This window comes from Limanda limanda, chromosome 17 (genome assembly GCF_963576545.1).
Source record: "Limanda limanda chromosome 17, fLimLim1.1, whole genome shotgun sequence".
Lineage (NCBI taxonomy): Eukaryota > Metazoa > Chordata > Actinopteri > Pleuronectiformes > Pleuronectidae > Limanda > Limanda limanda.
The window spans coordinates 11,293,378-11,311,239 of NC_083652.1; the positions used below are offsets into that span (position 1 = coordinate 11,293,378).

General features: G+C 47.3%; 1 protein-coding gene across 1 annotated transcript; it reads right to left on the minus strand.

Annotated features, from left to right (window-relative positions):
* Positions 1-253: 253 nt before the first annotated feature.
* col1a1a (collagen, type I, alpha 1a) lies at positions 254-17,046 on the minus strand. Its single transcript, XM_061089680.1, has 49 exons — positions 16,845-17,046; positions 14,823-15,014; positions 14,433-14,455; positions 14,145-14,180; positions 13,256-13,348; positions 12,164-12,232; positions 11,910-11,954; positions 11,357-11,410; positions 11,224-11,277; positions 11,061-11,114; positions 10,927-10,980; positions 10,775-10,828; positions 10,455-10,499; positions 10,234-10,287; positions 10,075-10,119; positions 9,807-9,860; positions 9,079-9,177; positions 8,914-8,958; positions 8,629-8,727; positions 8,370-8,423; positions 8,161-8,268; positions 7,690-7,743; positions 7,510-7,608; positions 7,364-7,417; positions 7,150-7,248; positions 6,970-7,023; positions 6,812-6,865; positions 6,615-6,722; positions 6,467-6,511; positions 6,076-6,174; positions 5,871-5,978; positions 5,490-5,651; positions 5,315-5,368; positions 5,097-5,204; positions 4,923-4,976; positions 4,564-4,617; positions 4,296-4,457; positions 4,017-4,124; positions 3,677-3,784; positions 3,506-3,559; positions 3,159-3,266; positions 2,980-3,033; positions 2,773-2,880; positions 2,627-2,680; positions 2,394-2,501; positions 1,952-2,231; positions 1,578-1,768; positions 1,122-1,364; positions 254-1,004 (listed from the first exon to the last, which is right to left on the minus strand). Exons 1-49 carry the CDS (start codon positions 16,924-16,926, stop codon positions 858-860), a joined length of 4,344 nt encoding a protein of 1,447 aa, XP_060945663.1. The 5' UTR covers positions 16,927-17,046; the 3' UTR covers positions 254-857.
* Between the last annotated feature and the right edge of the window lie 816 nt (positions 17,047-17,862).

The following is a 17,862-nucleotide window of genomic DNA, read 5'->3' on the forward strand; positions in this document are numbered from 1 at the left end:
TTCTGAGGTAGCCATAGGATTTAGTTTCCTTTTTAAAAAATAAAGAGGTTTAAACCCATGTTTCTCTGCTGGTGGTTTTAATGTGAGGGAGAAAAGAGAGGAACAAACAAGGAAGCATCCAAAACAACAAACACAGATCAACAGCTGCAGCATCAGCGGATGAGGAGGAGAGGGAGGAGGAGGAGGAGTTAGCCTCGTCCAGGGCAGATGAAGGGGGGGGGGGGGGGCAGAACAACAGAGACAAACATGGCTGTCAGTTTCACCGTTTATTCATCATCACCTGAAACGTGGTACAAAGCAATTGGGTTCTGTCTGTTGGGGCTGTCCTTTCAATCCTCTCACCGCGGTGGTGTATGAAAATACAAAAGTCACCTGTGTGTTTCAGTTGGTTTCTGTAAACTCCAGAGAGGCCTGGTTTGGCTGGATGAAGAGGGGAAGTCAATTTTTACACTTTACAGAAGCATATATTATTTTCTTGTTGCCAGTGAAACAAAATGTCTTCTCTACAGGATCCTTGGTGTTGGTGATGGTAAAAAAAAAAAACCAAAACAAAACAAACGAAAAATAAAAAAAACGAGAGTCAGAAACAAAAAAAGTAGTGGTCCCAAACACGATGATGCCGACACTGCCGCATCACCGCCATCTTGTCGAAGTGCAGGTTTTAGGCAAAGTGGACCATCGGAACAACGGCCGAATGGAAACTTTGATCGTAGAATCGGGAGCGAGGGGTTGGAGTTTTCAGAAAAAATGGCAAAAGAAGGACGTTTTGGTGGGGCTTTGTTTTAGAGAGATGACTGCTAGAAAAAATAAAACACACTCACACACACAACAACAATTTCAAGTCCAGATTTCTCTTTTTACAAGAAACAGACGGGTCCAACTTCAAGGCCAAACTCTTGGTCTGGAGCACCAACGTCCATAGGAGCAATATCAATGATGGGCAGGCGAGCTGTTTTCGTTGTCTTGTAGTCGATGACTGTCTTGCCCCATGTACCGGTGTGTGACTGGAGGAGAGAAGAAGAAAGGCCAGTTAGATTCAGTGTTCAAATCTTGTTTACCGGACGTGAACTTCAACACTACGCATGTACGATGACTTATTTGTCACGAGAGCATCAACTCACCGTGCATCCATCCTCCAGGACGCTGTAGGTGAAGCGGCTGTTGCCCTCGGCTCTGATCTCGATCTCGTTGGAGCCTTGGAGGAGCAGGGCCTTCTTGAGGTTGCCGACAGAGGCGTCCATGTAGGCGACGCTGTTCTTGCAATGGTAGGTGATGTTCTGGGTTGCTTCAGTGGACATGAGACGCAGGAAGGTCATCTGGATGTTGACGTCCTCGGGCTGAGAGCCCTCGCTGCCGTACTCGAACTGGGAAAAACAAGGAGGGAGGAGTTGATTAGTGGAATAGTGAGGATGGAAGAGGCATAAGAGGGGTTGAGTCAGAGATGAGAAACAAAGAGTGAAAGGAGAAAGTGGAGAAGAGAGAAGGGGTTGAGGAACTGGGATGGAAGGTGGGAGCATGTGAGAGACGGAAGGGGGAGACAGGAGAAGGTAGGAGCTAAGAAGGTTTGTCGTGTTTACCTGGAATCCGTCGGTCATGGCCTCTCCGAACCAGACGTGCTTCTTCTCCTTGATGTTCTTGCTGACGTACCAGTTCTTATTGGCAACCACGCGCTGAGTGGGAGATACACAGGTCTCTCCAGTCTCCATGTTACAGTAAACCTTGATGGAATCCTGAGTGCAGCCCTGGTCTGGGTCAATCCAGTACTGGCCTGATACACAAGGAATTAAAAGAGGAAAAGTCAGTCCAGCATGTTACTTGTCTAATTTGCTGAATCCTGTGTCTCATCATTTTCCCCTCACTCTACTTGAAGACGATTAAATGTGAATATGACTTGAGAAAAGTGAATGAGTCCAGTAGGGACACCGGCCTTCTACCCGATCAACTGACTCACCGCTCTTCCAGTCAGGGTGGCACATCTTGAGGTCGCGGCAGGTTCTGGCAGGGTTCTTGCGGGTTCCATCAGGGCTGCGGATCTGCTCAATCTGCTGGCTGAGGCTCTTCAGGGTGCTGTCTACCTCGAGGTCACGGTCGCGCAGAACATTGGCATCATCAGCACGGAACATACGGAAGGGATCGGGTGCCTTCTCCTGTGGCTGGGCAATGAAGCCGAGGTCGAATCCGCCACCAGGGGCACCAGGTGCTCCAGCTGGACCGGGAGGTCCAGGAGGACCCTGAGAGTGGAGAAGAAGAAGTAGGGAGAAGAAGAAGGAGAATAAGTTTGTTAATGGATTACTGGTGGAGGCTTTGTGGTGTTACTGAAAATTACAGTTTCCATGTTTCTTGAGACACAAAGTAAATAAACAAAAAATGGATGGAAAGTTAGTTTGACTTACAGATGGTCCCATCTCTCCAGAGCGACCACGAGTTCCAGGAGGTCCAGTGGGTCCAGGCAGGCCACTCATACCGTCCTTACCAGCAGAGCCAGCAGCTCCAGAGGGGCCCTGCAATCAGCACAGAAGAAAACCTTGTAATGTCTATACCGACCATTTTCAGACATGCACAGAAGAAAATATGAAAAATGCTAAACTGCATTAAATAGTTAAATATTTTCGACGTATTAACTTACTCTAGGTCCAGCGGGTCCGGCAGAACCAGCAGGTCCCTGATCTCCACTGGATCCCTATGGTTCATTCACAAAAATAGGAGTTAGCGGTTGAATCTGTTGTGTTATTTGTCTGCAGTATGTGTTGGTCCGTGTGTTGAGTAACTTACGGCGGGTCCGGCAGGTCCCTGCATGCCAGTGAATCCTCTGTGTCCCTTCATGCCTCTTTCTCCAGCCTCTCCAGATTCTCCCTTGTCTCCACGAAGTCCAGGAGCGCCCTGTTTGGAGGAAGTGGATGAAGTGTTTAGTTTCGTCTTCCTCTGCATAGTGTGTCATTATAAAAGGAGTGTATAAATGATGCTGATGTTGTGACTTACACCAGGTCCACGAGGCCCAGCAGGACCAGCAGAGCCAGCTACACCAGCAGGGCCCTAAAACACACAAAACCAGTTTCATATGGAGGCAAGTTGCAGAGATTTACAAAGCTTAATGAGTTAAAGTTAGACAGATCCATAAAAGACCCAAGCAGTGACCACTTGGTGGTTTCATCACTTACACTCTCTCCACGGTCACCACTCTTTCCGGCGGGTCCAACAGGTCCGGGGGCGCCAGGGGGTCCAGGGGCACCAGAACCTCCGGCAGGGCCGCTCTCTCCCCGGTCTCCCTGAAACACAAACACAATATGAGTTTATTTCACCAACTGTAGTCTTTGTATTCTATTGCCACAGCCTGTCCAGTCCTATGTTCCTGGAAGTCAGAGGTCTATGGGGGTTGGAATATCCTCAAATAACAATATTCATAATTTAAAGGTTCACAGTATCTAGCAGGAGCTACTGTGGTGTTAGCATGCTGTTATTGGTTGGTGTAGGTCGACTGAGCTCTGTCCTGTGAGGATGAACTCACCTTGGGTCCGGCAGGTCCATCGCGACCAGCTGATCCCTCGTTACCAGCGGCTCCCTAAAACAACAACACACAGCTGATGAAGAAACACCCTCTGGGTTGACTTATACACAATATTATCTAAATACAGACAGATAGCAATGTTGTTCTCATGGGCAATAGCTTTTTCCGTACCTCACGTCCAGTCTCGCCTGGGGCTCCTGCGAGTCCAGAGGGTCCCATGGGTCCGGGAGGTCCACGCTCACCACTGGGTCCACCAGGTCCGTGCTTTCCAAGCTCTCCCTAAGGGTGTCACAGCCAGTTGTAATAACCTTAGTAGCTTTTCTAACAGTTTAAAGCCTTTCTGGATTTAGGTGGAATGAAGTAGCACAGCCATCACACTTCCAAATTTATGGATTTGTGGCCGTATTTGGTTCTTAATCGAGCCATGGCTCACTAAAGACATTTAGGTATCTTTCCTGCATCTGACTGCTTTACAGTTTATAGTCTAAGTTGAGTAAAATGATGAACTTACAGAAGGTCCGGGCATGCCAGGGAAACCTCTCTCTCCTCTCTGTCCAGGCAGACCAACAATACCACGGCCTCCAGCAATACCCTGAGGTCCAGGAATACCAGAACTACCCTGCAGGGGGAGACAGAGACAGATAAAGAGAAATTGGTCAGAACTCAAGTTGAAGGTTGCAGAATGGACCAACACTACAACATGCTCTTCATGTATTCTGTGATTGACTGAGGTGAAAGTAACTCATTTCAGAAGCATTTCAGTCTCTTCTGAAAGTTAAAGGTAACTTACAGGTGCACCCTCGGATCCGGCGTTACCCTTCTCTCCAGAAGCTCCTGGGGGTCCAGCTGCACCCATCTCACCAGTGCGACCAGAAGGTCCAGTCTCACCACGGTTTCCTTTGGGTCCCTCCTTGCCAACAGCTCCAGAGGGTCCGGGAGGTCCAGAGTTGCCCTGTGGGGGGGGGGGGGGGGGGGGGAATACAACAGTGTTAAAAACCATCCCGGATGTTGAGCTCTGCGACAGGAACTAGTGCTTGTAACATTAGAGAGCGACTTACAGAGGGGCCGGGGGGTCCAACTCTACCAGCACCGCCAGGGAAGCCAGTAGAACCCTGAGGAGACAGACAGAGGGTCACATGTCAGGCAACATGATATGAGAACAAAACTAAATCATACACAAAGCAGCTTGTTGAAAACAACTGAGACATCTGGATGAAAACATAGTATCACGTCTCTGGACTTCTTCTGAGCCTTGAGGCTATTGTTAGGATTGACAGTATGATCAGGGGCATGGTCATCTCTGACCTCTATGAGATTGCTTGAAATGCTCCTGATTTAGGAACTGAAAGCACCTAGGTATAAATATAAATGTTAATCAGAAAGAGTGGGACTGAAGGGAAGAAGAGCAATTACTTACAGGAGGTCCAGCAGCTCCACGGGCTCCCTTGGCGCCAGTGTTTCCAACGGGACCCTAAAAGTAAAAAAAATGGTGTCAATTAACATGGGCGAGTTACAGTTACAGGTGATGCAGCAACTGCAAATAACTGTATTTTCTGCATTCTAATGGTTGGTATTTTAAAAGTTAACAAACCGCGGGTCCAGCAGCACCAACTGGTCCAGAGGCGCCGGGGGGACCAGCGTCTCCCTTAGCACCGTTATCTCCAGACTCTCCCTTAGCACCAGGCTGTCCATCACCACCCTGCGTTGGAATGATGGAGGATAGCAAATTATTTCTCAGAATATTATCTGTTAAATATACAAAAAATGGCTGGTAAAAGAAGCCAGGACATTTGGGGAAGAATCACTTACAGGGGGTCCGGCGAATCCAGCGGGTCCGGGGGGTCCAGACTCTCCACGCTCACCCTGAGGAAGAGGAGGAAGAAAAGTCAGCCAAGCAGTTGAAGATTGAAGATTCAAGCAGCTAAAGAAGTCTGGTTGAAGTTCCACCTGTTCTCCTTCTGAGAAGGACAGACCAGTTACTTACAGGTCCTCCACGAGCTCCAGCAGGTCCAACAATTCCAGGTGCACCAGGCTCTCCCTTGTCTCCACTGGCTCCAGCAGATCCGGGAAGTCCAATAGGTCCAGTCATACCACGAGGACCATCCTTACCAGGAGCTCCATCAGCACCCTTGCCTCCTTGGTCACCCTACGTGAAAGGATTGTGAGGGGATACAGGGAATGAATATACATCTTTCATAGTGGGAGAATGCTGTAGGCAGGAGTACAACATATAAGATGATATGATCAAGTTTCTGTTGCTGTAACGAATTAGATGTCTAATGATAAGTTCTTATTTTGCACTGGTGTACATGAGAAGTCACACGTGATATATACTGGGAATATTGGGAGTTGTAGGAATACTCACTCTATCTCCCCTCAGTCCTGGAAGACCAGCGGATCCACGCTCACCAGGCATTCCCTGGAGGCCAGGAGGACCCTGAGCTCCGGGGGAACCGGGGTTTCCAGAATCTCCCTGAAGACAAAGAGGAAAACAGGACAAGAACGATTAGCAGAAAGAAATCAAAACAGTAGAATACGCTGCCTGAATCTCTGGACATCCGGGGGTTTACCTTAGCACCATCGTTTCCAGTAGCTCCGGGGGATCCACGGGCACCAGCAGGTCCCAAGGCGCCGGGGGCTCCACGCTCACCGGGGAATCCTCTGTCACCCTGAAGAGTGGAAATAGTTAGGTTTGTTGAGGTAGTCCAGCAGTGGTCCAACACATCAGTAGGATATGATGCTGGATTTTCTCATTTAAGAGACACCCCTGTGTTAGCAAGATAGCAGTTCTAGAAGGTCTCACTGTGTATCTTACTTTAGCTGCACATAATATTAGCAACATCATATAGCTTGTTTGACTGTAGCCATGCAGCCGAGGCACTTTACACACTGAAGTCAAGATCGTACAATATGAAAGAGAAACAGTTCCCTCAACAAAAGAATCTGCTTTCAGTGACTTACTCTGGATCCAGCGGGTCCTGTGGCTCCAGCCTCACCGGACAGACCCTGGAGAGTTCAGGAAACAGAGGGGGAGGAAATACAATGTGTCAGTTCATAAGAGAGAATCCGTTTCTCAGAGTGTGCAGGTGGATCATATCTCAGTCAGTACCTGCTCTCCGGGCTTGCCACTCTCACCAACAGCACCCTGGGGTCCTGGAAGACCCTGGAAACCAGGACCTCCAGCAGCTCCTTGCTCTCCTCTCTCACCAGCAGGGCCCTGTGGATGAGTCAAAGAGTCAGTAAAAAGAGAAATGACCAGATATCGGTGATGGTTAGCTGGATGTTAGAGTGGTTCTGGTTACTTACAGCAGGTCCAGATTGACCCTGAGCACCAACATCACCATCTTTTCCGGGGGCACCCTGGGGAGAAAGATGGTCGATATTTAGGGAAACCGGTTCTATACAGAACAACAAAGCGATGGAGTAATGCGGAATCGAGGAGTAACATAGTGTAGACAACTCACAACGGGGCCGGTGGGTCCCAGGACTCCTCTCTCGCCAGGCTTTCCACCCTCACCCTACAGACAGGAAGAGGAAAACAAAGTTAGCAGAGATGTGGAGACCATGTTATGAATATCCTTGTTCTCAGAACTGTTAATGTTCATAAACAGCTGAAGTTACTGTGCAGCAGACATATTACTCACAGCTGCTCCCTTGGGTCCGGGGAATCCCATAACTCCAGGCTGGCCTCTAGCTCCAACGGCGCCAGGGGGTCCGGGGCGGCCATCTTGTCCAGGGGCACCCTGTTACAGAGGATTCATTAAGGATGAATTCACATAGTAGCCTAAAGTTTAAAAATGTAGCTTAGATGATTTGATAAGATTAGAATCTAATTTATTATTCTGAAAACTAACTTACAGTTGCTCCCAGCTTGCCATCAGGTCCAGGGCTGCCAGGGCTACCAGTCATACCCTACAGATCAGAGGTCAGAGGTCAGAGGAGAACCTGGACAGGGGTTATTTCATGTTTCTGATAATTATGGGATCAATAGAAGGGTATCTCACCTTGGCTCCAGGGAGACCCGCCTCACCAGTGCGTCCAGCCTCACCAGTGGAACCTTTAGGTCCAAGCAGACCAGGGGCACCACGCTCACCAGGGGCACCCTATGATGGACAGGAAGAGGTTAGATCTGATGCACCTCAAAAGAGAACTGCAAACATGAATCAAATGCATGTTTCACTCACTTTGGCTCCAGCAGAACCATCAGATCCGGGGAAACCACGACCGCCGGGACCGCCCTGCAGAGAGAAACAAGCACGTCCTGCTTAGTGAGGGGCTGAAACCTGAGGGATTCAAACCATGAGCATTCTGACATTCAATGCTACTGTGTCATCTGAGCTGTTGGTAAACAGTAATGCAATCAGGCCTTGTTTTGTGTTTCCATTATGTATGAACACAATCTAGTCGCCATAAAACTGCACCAAACCCTTTGAGGCCAGATGCATTATGGGCCTGCCACCACAGATGTAAAGCTCTGTCTACAGTGTATTTTATGCCTCTGTCTGTCCATCACCTACAATATGTTCGCTATGAGCAACAATTTTTAATAATTCAAATAATTTGACTACCCTTAAAATAGTGACTAATATATAATTATATGATATATATATATATATTTATATAAACTCCAAGCCTTTTCTCTTTGAGATACATACACGCTCTCCGGGGGCTCCACGGCCTCCTGCAGCACCGGGCTCTCCTCTGGCTCCTCGCTTGCCCTCCTCACCGGAAGGTCCTGGGGGTCCCTGAAGTCCTGCGGCACCCTGGAGAACACACACATCGTTGGCATGGCATTAACACTTGTGTGTAGATGTGTGAGAGGCAAAGAGAGGGAGGTGCTTGATGCAGACTGTGGGGAACTTACGCTCTCTCCCTTGGCACCGGCCTCTCCCTTGGATCCTGGGGCACCAGCCTCACCCTGAAGGAGACAAACAAATAAGCAAAGACAAAAAAACGACATCAACAAACTTACAAACACCAGACGAAAACTGAAGTCATGCATTTGGTTTACATTTATTTTCACTTCATAGTGTTTGGAGTAAACTTTAACTTGTTATCATGTCCATCCACAAGGGACAGATTTAAGAAAAGGCTGTCCTCAGTCCTGAGGGATCTCTACTCACAGTGTTTCCCTTTGCTCCAGTGGCACCAGCAGCACCCTGAGCTCCTGGGGGTCCACGAGGTCCGGGGAAACCGGGAGCTCCAGCAACTCCAGCAGAGCCCTGCAGGGGGCAGCACAGAACAACAATACAGTCAGATCAGGCTGCACGGACCTGGCAGTGATATGATGATAACTATGGAAATCCAGCGCTGGCTGCTTAGGCAGTGCCTTGCTCAACCTTCTGGGCTAAACAGGGATTTAAACCTTCAACCCTGACATGAAAGAAATGCACAGGTGGAGTACTCACAGGAAGTCCTTTAGCTCCAGAGGCTCCATCAGTTCCAGAGTTTCCCTGGGAGGAGAAAGAAGGGGAACATTTGAAAATCAGGTCCAGAGGAAGTGGTTTCACTATCATTCAGGATTTTCTGGACTAGAATCCTAACAACATGGAAACGTTGTGGTCAGTACTTACAGAAGGTCCAGCAGCTCCGGCGGGTCCGGGGTTACCGGGCTCACCACGGGCTCCAGCGGGACCCTCAGGTCCACGACTTCCCTGAGCTCCGCCCTCACCCTAAACAAGAGAAGAAGACTTCGATAATTAATGAGATAATTAAAATTATCCAACATGCTCAAAGACAAAAGGAAGAAGTGTCAGCATCATGATCAACGTCAATACAAATAAGACAAGACAGAAAGAAAAGATTTTAGTTTGGGAAACACTGTGTTAAAGTTAAAAAGTTTTATAAACTCATATTATTACATCTATACATCTCACTTCTAAATAAACTGAAACCAAGGATTATATACAAACAATCCATTTGTGTTAGTATCCTGCATTGATAGGAAATTATTATTTTTCATTCATTTCCTACAACAAAGTTGGAAAAAAATCGAATTTGTACTGAAACTGAATTTAATCACGTTCCCAATGTGAACATGTAGAATAAAATATGGAAAGAGCAGAATTCCTCTGTGTGACCCCTGTTGGGTCAAAGGTCAAATTAAAATTCAACTGTCTGAGAGAAATGCCTCAAAGCTCCTGCTGGGTCGGGTCAGTGACCTCAGAAGAGACAAGAAGAGATGAAAACAGAAGAAGAGAAAGATGGTGAACGCTGTAGAGGATTCAGGAAGATGAAGGACACATTGAAAATGGAGGATAAGCCAGATTATTGTTTGGGCTCATGTCGGGCTCAGTTGTACCTTTGATCCGGGGCCACCAGGGAAGCCAGGGGGTCCAGCAGGGCCGGTGGGACCCTGAGAAGAAACATCACAAACAAGATTTAGACTCATGTAGCAGCTTCACAAGGGAATAAATACAACAAGCCTTAAAAGCACATTCACATTCTTGAAGGAGCCAATTTGAAATAAGTGCGATAATTTGGAAGAACACATTTTTGTGAGTTTCTCGTGTTGCATTGGAAGTTTTATATTTAATAAACATTGGAGTTGCAGAGGATGAGAGACTTACAGGAGGTCCAGCAGCACCAGCGGCACCATCGTTACCACGAGCTCCCTGCAGAACACAGACACACATGATTGGTTGATACGCTCACTGACGCACTGATTGGCTGAATAGAGACGATGTGTGTGTGTGTGTGTGTTTGTTTGTGTGTGTGCGGTGACTCACAGCAGATCCAGAAGCACCAGAGCGACCTCTCTCACCGGGCAGACCACGAGCTCCCTGAGAGAGAGAGAGAGAGAGAGAGAGAGAGAGAGAGAGAGAGAAGAGAGAGAGAGAGAGAGAGAGAGAGAGAGAGAGAGAGAGAGAGAGAGAGAGAGAGACGGTCAGATACAACTTCTGAAAGTGGCATCATCAGGTCCAACACAGGGGACGCTTGTTTTACTCACCATAACTCCGGGGGTTCCGTTCTCACCAGCAGTTCCAGACTCTCCCTAAAAACACACACACACACATTAACATACAGGTGATGACGCGGCGTTCCTCAATATGAATTCAACGAGCCAACATGGCTGCCACCGTGATCGGGACCGTGACCTCAACTCAAACTCAATACAGCAGATTTGAACAAGAGATGCTTCTGGGTGCATTATGGGAAATGTAGGCTGCTTCGCTAGAGAATCACATGAATCTGTGTAGAGGTTCTACTTCTGTACTTTTAGCATGTGTCCTTTGCTGAGTGTTTCAAAGGGAATATTTCTAGACTCACCTTGGGTCCAGCGGGGCCAGAGTCTCCCTTGGCACCATCGAGACCACTGAAACCCTAGAGACAAAGAGGGGGGGGAGACGTTGGGTTAGTCCACAGGCGTCAGGCAGGAAGATGCTGTTTCTCTGATTTGGGGTTTGTTGAATGTGACTCACTCTGTGTCCCTTGATTCCGGGCAGGCCGGGGGTTCCGGGGAATCCACGAGCTCCCTGAGAGACAGGAGACAGGATTCACTATCACGCCTCGGTTTACACTTTCACACTGCAATCGCGTTGCCATGGTAACTTACCTGAGGGCCGGAAGGTCCGCGCTCACCGCCACGGCCGGGTTTGCCAGACTCACCCTGAGGGAAGGAGAACGGATACGGATGAGCAGAGGAAGTTTTTCTGTATCATTCATTGAGACCAGCGATATAAACAGATAAGAAACATAAGCAGGTCCAGGGAACTCACATCCTCGCCGTTCTTGCCAGGGGGGCCGGCGGCGCCACGGGGACCCATGGGACCCTGCAGAGGAGAACATGGTGAGCCTCAGACCAACAAGCTGCAGTGTGAGTGTGTATTTGTTTCATGGTCTCATACTCACAGAAGAACCGGCCTCACCAGGCTCACCAGGGGGTCCAGTGAATCCCTGAGGTCCCTGCAGGAGGAAACAAACCAAAACACCATCACTGAAACCGTCAGACACACGAGGGTGGTAAAAACATCACACTGAGCCACTTCACACTCAGGGAGGGAATCTTTGTTTCAGGGATCAGATGTGGTTATTTCTCCTTTTGTTTCAGATTCAGTGACTTGTTATGGATTTAAAGGCGTGTGTTTATTTGGAGTGAAGCCTCCGCTGCAGTCACAGATCTGCTCGAGTCCCGAGTGTCAGTGTGAAGACGTTTCCTGAATGGAAACCCTTCAGCTGCTGTTTGTACAGTTACAGTATTCTTCCGGGTAATTCCTATGTGTTTCTCTGTCATCCTTTAAACTTCCATGAAAGTCTGACTGGAGCTTTGTGTGCGTTTGTGGTTCTTCATGTTTCTAAATTTTGCATCGAAAGTGATGTCACGATGATGTCATGAGGTTCCTGCACTGTCTTCAGATTTAAAACCATGTGTCTGACTTGAGGAAGGAGGAGGTTGTGTACTCACACTTGAGCCGGCAGGTCCAGGGGGTCCACGGGGTCCCATAGGGCCCTGTCAATCAAACAGAGGCAAGTTCAGACACTGTGTCATCATCATTTAGAACTGACAGTTGGTGTGTGTGTGTGAGTGTGAGTGTGTGTGTGTGTGTGTGTGTGTGTGTGTGTGTGTGTGTGTGTGTGTGTGTGTGTGTGTGTGTGTGTGTGTGTGTGTGTGTGTGTGTGTGTGTGTGTGTGTGTGTGTGTGTGTATGTGTGTGCGTACCATGGGTCCAGGAACAGACATGCCAGGGGATTTGTCATCGTAGCCACCAGACATCTGAGGGGAGAAGTTCTGGAAGAAAAACAAACACAAACAAACACGTGAGCCACAGAAAAATATAATTTCCCAGATTGAACTTTCAATGACATGAAAAAAATTTATTTTCTAAATTGTCTTTGAATATTGAACATTATTATGCTGCAAGTTCCCAGAGTGCGTTACTCTTTAATCTTCAAATCCTCGATGACCTTCTGTGAAACCAGTCAGTTCTCACATCACAGGGAGTTGTAATCTGCTCCAGCTGTTTTATAACATCTGTAAATATTCGACTACCTCACATTTCATCACATTTCAAAAGACTGTGTTGAGACTGAACTCTTCTGCAGATTCGAGTCCCTTCACTTCTCTCAGCCTGACCTCTGACCCTAACCTTTGACCTTGTTGTGGTTCTAGCTTAGCATGGTCTATTAGAATGGAAACCTGTCGTTGACTTGTTGGTATCATGATTAATTTAATTCCTACAAGAACATCACTTTACTACACACACAGAGGTCAGTGTCAAACTGAAGAATGTTTCTTCAGACTGATATTTGCAGATATTTATCATTTAGTCAGTAATAAGGAAGGTGAATTTGACTGGGTGTCTCCTATTAGCTTAGCATGGGGAGTTAGCATATATGTAAATGATGAAATATACATTAAACTGGTAATGTTACCACAGTGAGCTTTACTTTCCTTAATAAATATGAACAGCCACAGCACAATAAATCAGACTGTGAGCCTGTGGGTGTGAGATTCTTGCCACGATTCATTCAGACCTTTAATAACAATCAAAGCGAATGATATCAAATCAAACGAGCATTAACATCCTCTGAGCCTCTGAAGCATCGCTCCGTCCACACTGACGACCTCTGACCTCAGAGTGACAACCAACCTCCAATCAGAGTCAGTCATTTCAACAGGAAGCATAAGGGATTATGGGTAATGGGATGTGAGGACAGGGAACTAGTTATTGTCTGAGCACCACAGAAGAAGAAGCTGTAGCCTGACACATGATCAGAACCCTAACTGGTCCAACACAGAGAGAGAACTTACTCCACCGAGGCCGGGGGGTCCGGGGGGGCCGGGAGGTCCGGGCATACCGTTCTGACCGGGGATTCCATCGTTACCAGGGGGACCGGGAAGACCCTACAGGTGGAGGGGAGGAGAAGAGAGGGGTCAGGGGTCAGAAGGAAAGAGTTGTATCTGACTCTTCATCTCCTGTTTCTTCACAGGATCTCAAAGCAGCCGCTCGACATCATGTGACCAACCAGGAGAGGACTGGTGGTGATCATGTGACATCAGGATACAGGAAGTGAGTAAGAACACTTGTTTAAAAAGAACAAAAGAATTATGCTATCGTCTAAGGCCCAAGATAATAAATTACCTTTCTGTTTTCTACACGAGAAATAACCTCAGTAACAAAGTAAAACAGTTTCTCTCTGAACCAGATCAGTGTGAAGAACATTCTAAATCCTGCAGAGGGAAATAAACACATGGAAGCGTTAAATTAAAATTCTAACATTATGTGATTTGGTTTGCAAAGTTCGTGACTTCACGTCTCCTCCTGCTTCGCCCCCAGGCTGCAGGTTCCTCGTGTTTCTGATCTCAGCAAATAACAAACTGATAAATCAAACTGCTCGTCTGACAAACGCTTCAGTGCAGAGTAATCGTTGAATGTTTGGAGTCTGACAACAAGCCAGTCAATATATTGAGCCTGATTTAAAGTGGTGTCGATACTTTTCATGCTTCAAACTGAGTGAATGTGTCTGAGCTGCTTTAACGAGGCCAACACACACTCACACAGACACACACACACACACAGACACACACACAGTCAGTTGAGCTGCGTCGACATGAACACACAAGCCTCTGACACACCAACAGGCCTCAGGTGAACAAAAACCAGGGATTGACTGATGGGAGGAAGAGAATGTGAACCTACTCTCTCTCCCTTGGATCCGCGCTCTCCCTTGGGTCCCTGCACAGGAAAACAAGAAACATAGATTGAGATAATATATCAGAATGCGATGTAATCGATCAAGTGCTGATCAATGATGAATCCAGCAGCTGACAACACTTCAATCACTTCAGTCATTGATCAATAATCACTTTTACAATCCACAGTCATTCATTTTGTTGTTTGTTTTGTTGTCTTGTGATGATGATAAATATGAAACTAATTAATTTAGTGTTAGAGAATAAATGAAAATAAGGAAAAGTCGATATTTACCTCAACTTGAGCCTGTTGGAAGCCTGAGACACAAACATGTGGAACATTAGAATATAACAATATACATCATAAAAAAAACTTTAACACATTATTTATATAATATATATTATTATTATTATTATTATTATTATATAACTCATCTAATCCTGAAATCATGAGATAATTCATTCAATTCACTGTATGTGTAGAATAGACTAGAATAAAAATAGATTAGAATTGAATAGAAATAAGATAAATAGAATCAAATTAGGTTATAATAGAACAGTAAAGAAAATAATTGACTAGAATAGAAATAGAATAGAATAGAAATAAAATAAATATAATACAAATGGATTATACTAGAATAGAATAGAATAGAATATAAATAGAATGGAGTAGAGGAGTCTGTACCGTCGTCGGGGCAGATGGGGCAGCACTCGTCGTGGGGGATGATGGGGTTGGGGCAGTCGGTTGTGTCCTCGCAGATGACCTCGTCACACATCACGGTGCCGCTGTCACACACACAGATCTGACACGGTTCCGGTTTCCACACATCCCGGTCCGCAAACACCTGGCCGTCCAAGGTGCAGGCACCCTGCGCACCTGAGAGGGCGACAGAGAGCAGAGGGGCAGGTGAGGCACAGCAGCTGAGGCCTCACACACACACAGACACAGACACAGACACAGACACACAGACACACCCACAAACTCGAGGGTGTAGATGAAATCAAAATGAAAAATAAAAAGTTAATATTATTAATATTTGCCATGATTTCACTAATAATGAAAAACATTTTGTAAGGAAACAGATAAATAATCAATAAACACAAATATTCTATCATTGCATTAACTTACTACTAAAAACCTATAACCTATAACCTGAAAATGGAATCAGAGTTTTGATCATATAGGAAAAGAGCGTGTCACTTCTGGTTTGGACGTGACGTCATCAAACGCCTCAGCCATGAGGATTAAAAACATGAAACCAGATGAGAACATTCAGAAGCTCGAGAAGGACAAGAGTTTTAAAGTTTGGAGCAGAGAGAAGAAACTGAGGCGACGCACAGGGTCAGGGCACTGCGTCATTACGCACGGTGCCACGCGCTTTACGCACAGAACTCAGAGAGACTTCATCTCATCACTAAATGCTGCTCTGACTGGGTCACGTGACCCGAGAACCGTCGCTTCCAAGCAGAACTCAGCCCGAACCGGAGGCTCCACTCGGCTCCTCTCGGCTCCTCTCGGCTCCACTCGGCTCGGCTCGGCTCGGCCCAGGCGGCTCGTGCCAAAGCGCTGAGCTCACCGGCGGCTTGGCAGCGGCGGGTGGAAACCATCCACATGTGTTTGTAATTAGAGGAAACAGAAAAAAAACCAGTGGAAAGAGGAGGAAGAGGAGGGGGGGGGGGGGGGAGGAGGGGGACGTGGCGGCCAGATGTGTCTGCAGCTGGCGAGAGAAGCCGCTGGGTGGCGCTGTGACACCGATCAAGAGGGTCTCGCCACATCTGCTTCAGATAGACAGACAGGCAGCTGAGTCCTGTCCAGAGGAACATCTGGAAAAGTAGAGCTCAGCGTCTCGGTTCTGGTTTCTTCTGGGAGACAGATTTTCTTTGTCTTGTTACAAGAGGAAAATCTTTGTGTCTCCGAGTCACCGAGCAACTCTCTGCTCTGTAATGTCTCATTTCTAAAGTCAGGAACAGAAAGAGAGACTCGGGCTGCAGAGGTCAAATGTTTCCAGCAGAAGTTTCCCCTCTCTCTCCCTGTGTCCTCTCTCTCTCCCCGTGTGACTCTCCCTCCCTCACCTGGACAACTCACCACTTGGCCTCGGGCCGTGGACCACATCGACCCAGCCCGGTGACCAGCGCTCGCTGTGTGACTCGTGTCTGCTGGAAACACAAAGTCCCTAAAGACCAGCAGAGACCAGTGTTCCTCCAGACCTACTTAAGGTTAATTCTGAGGAATAAAAGGCCACTGGAGGTTTAAGCTTTTCTAGATGATAAAAGGTTTTACCAGCTGTTAGGGTTCAAATCTGCCGAAACGTAAAAACAGTTTCCATGAGAAAGCAGCGCCTGGAGCGAAGCCTGGAAAACCTGCAGCAACTCGCATTGCATGCATGTGGGGGAGGTGGGGGTCGAGAGACACACACAGGGAGAGGGGGAGAGAGAGAGGCCCTCATGAGATGCCCAATGCATTACGTAAACACTGAGCTGTCTAAACTACCAGCTGCACTATCCATCAATAATCTATAATCTATGATCTATGTGGAGACAAAGGAGCAGCACACATCAAAACTCAGATTTCTACTTCAAACTCTTTCTTCTCTTCTCTGTCTATATCTCAGCAGCCGTCCGCCCACGAAGAGAAAATCCACTTTCAGAAGCCAGTGAAGAAGCAGCCGAAAGGGTTGAGAAGCTCCAGTAAAGTGATGAAACTTACGGTCGTCCTCGCCCTGCGCTCTGACCAGCAGCACCGCGGCGCCGAGCAGCAGCGCCAGCCGCATATCCACAAAGCTGAACATGTCTAGAATCCACTAGACATGTAGACTCTTTGAGGCGAGAGGAAAAAAGTTGGGGTGCTTTCTGTTTCTGCTACACTCCACTCATACACTGGTGTTTGGGGCAGGGTCCGCTCGTCTGTTCACGCTCCTGACCCCAGCAGAAAACTCCCTACTGCCTCCACTCACTTTTCACCAGGGCTTTTATATGGGAGCCTGGAGAACTGGGAGGTGCCGGGGACTGGACCGGCTGAGGACGCACCCTCATTACCCGCTGCACGTTTAGGGAAGACAAGAATGGACCCCTCCTTCAAAGAAGAAAAAACAGAAGAGAGGAAGAACAAGGAGAAAAAAAGCAGGTCCCTCCTTCCACGTTACCAGGAGTTTGGATCAGAGAGTGGAGGGGAGAGGGGGGGGGGGGGAAACGTGATCCTGAGGAGCATCAGAGGGTCGGAGGAGGATCTCCTCTTCCACCAGGGCATGGGTTTAATCCTGCTCTGATTTCTGGTCTGGTCTACTTCCTGGTTCACTTTGATTTCAGCTGAAAGTCAGTGTTTCTGCTTCATGTCTAAACTCTCAGAGCAGCTCGGAGGGTTTCAGTGACTTCAGTGTTTTTACAGCTTCACTCGTCGGAGCGTGAACACGTCGGAGCTGCAGCCGCTCCAGTGTTTGCTTTAATTTGTTGCTTCAGCTCAGCTGGGATCTTTCTTTCTGTTCAGATCAGGCCGGAGGTCACAGGTCACGGTTATGAAGTCTTGTTATTTCTAAATAAAGATTTCAAAACTGCTTCAGAATGATTAAGAAAAATGTGAGGATGAACTATTATTATTGTTATTATTCTGGGAACATATTGAATTATAAAACACTTCAAGATGGAGAACTTCTCTTGTGAGTGTAAATCAGAGAAATAAAACAGTTTCATGTCTTTAAACAGAAGTCACACTTCACCACCACGTCACA

What these genes read in the sequence shown, in the direction of transcription:
- col1a1a (XM_061089680.1), bottom strand. Translation starts at nt 16,926, where the DNA reads ATGTTCAGCTTTGTGGATATGCGGCTGGCGCTGCTGCTCGGCGCCGCG. An exon ending in GTGGAGCTGCTGGACCTCCT is followed by an intron (nt 4,618 to 4,922) that starts GTAAGTAATTGC and finishes CTGTCTCCTCAG; the next exon opens with GGTTCTACTGGCTTCCCTGG. An exon ending in AGGGACCTGCCGGACCCGCC is followed by an intron (nt 2,681 to 2,772) that starts GTAAGTTACTCA and finishes AATGAACCATAG; the next exon opens with GGATCCAGTGGAGATCAGGG.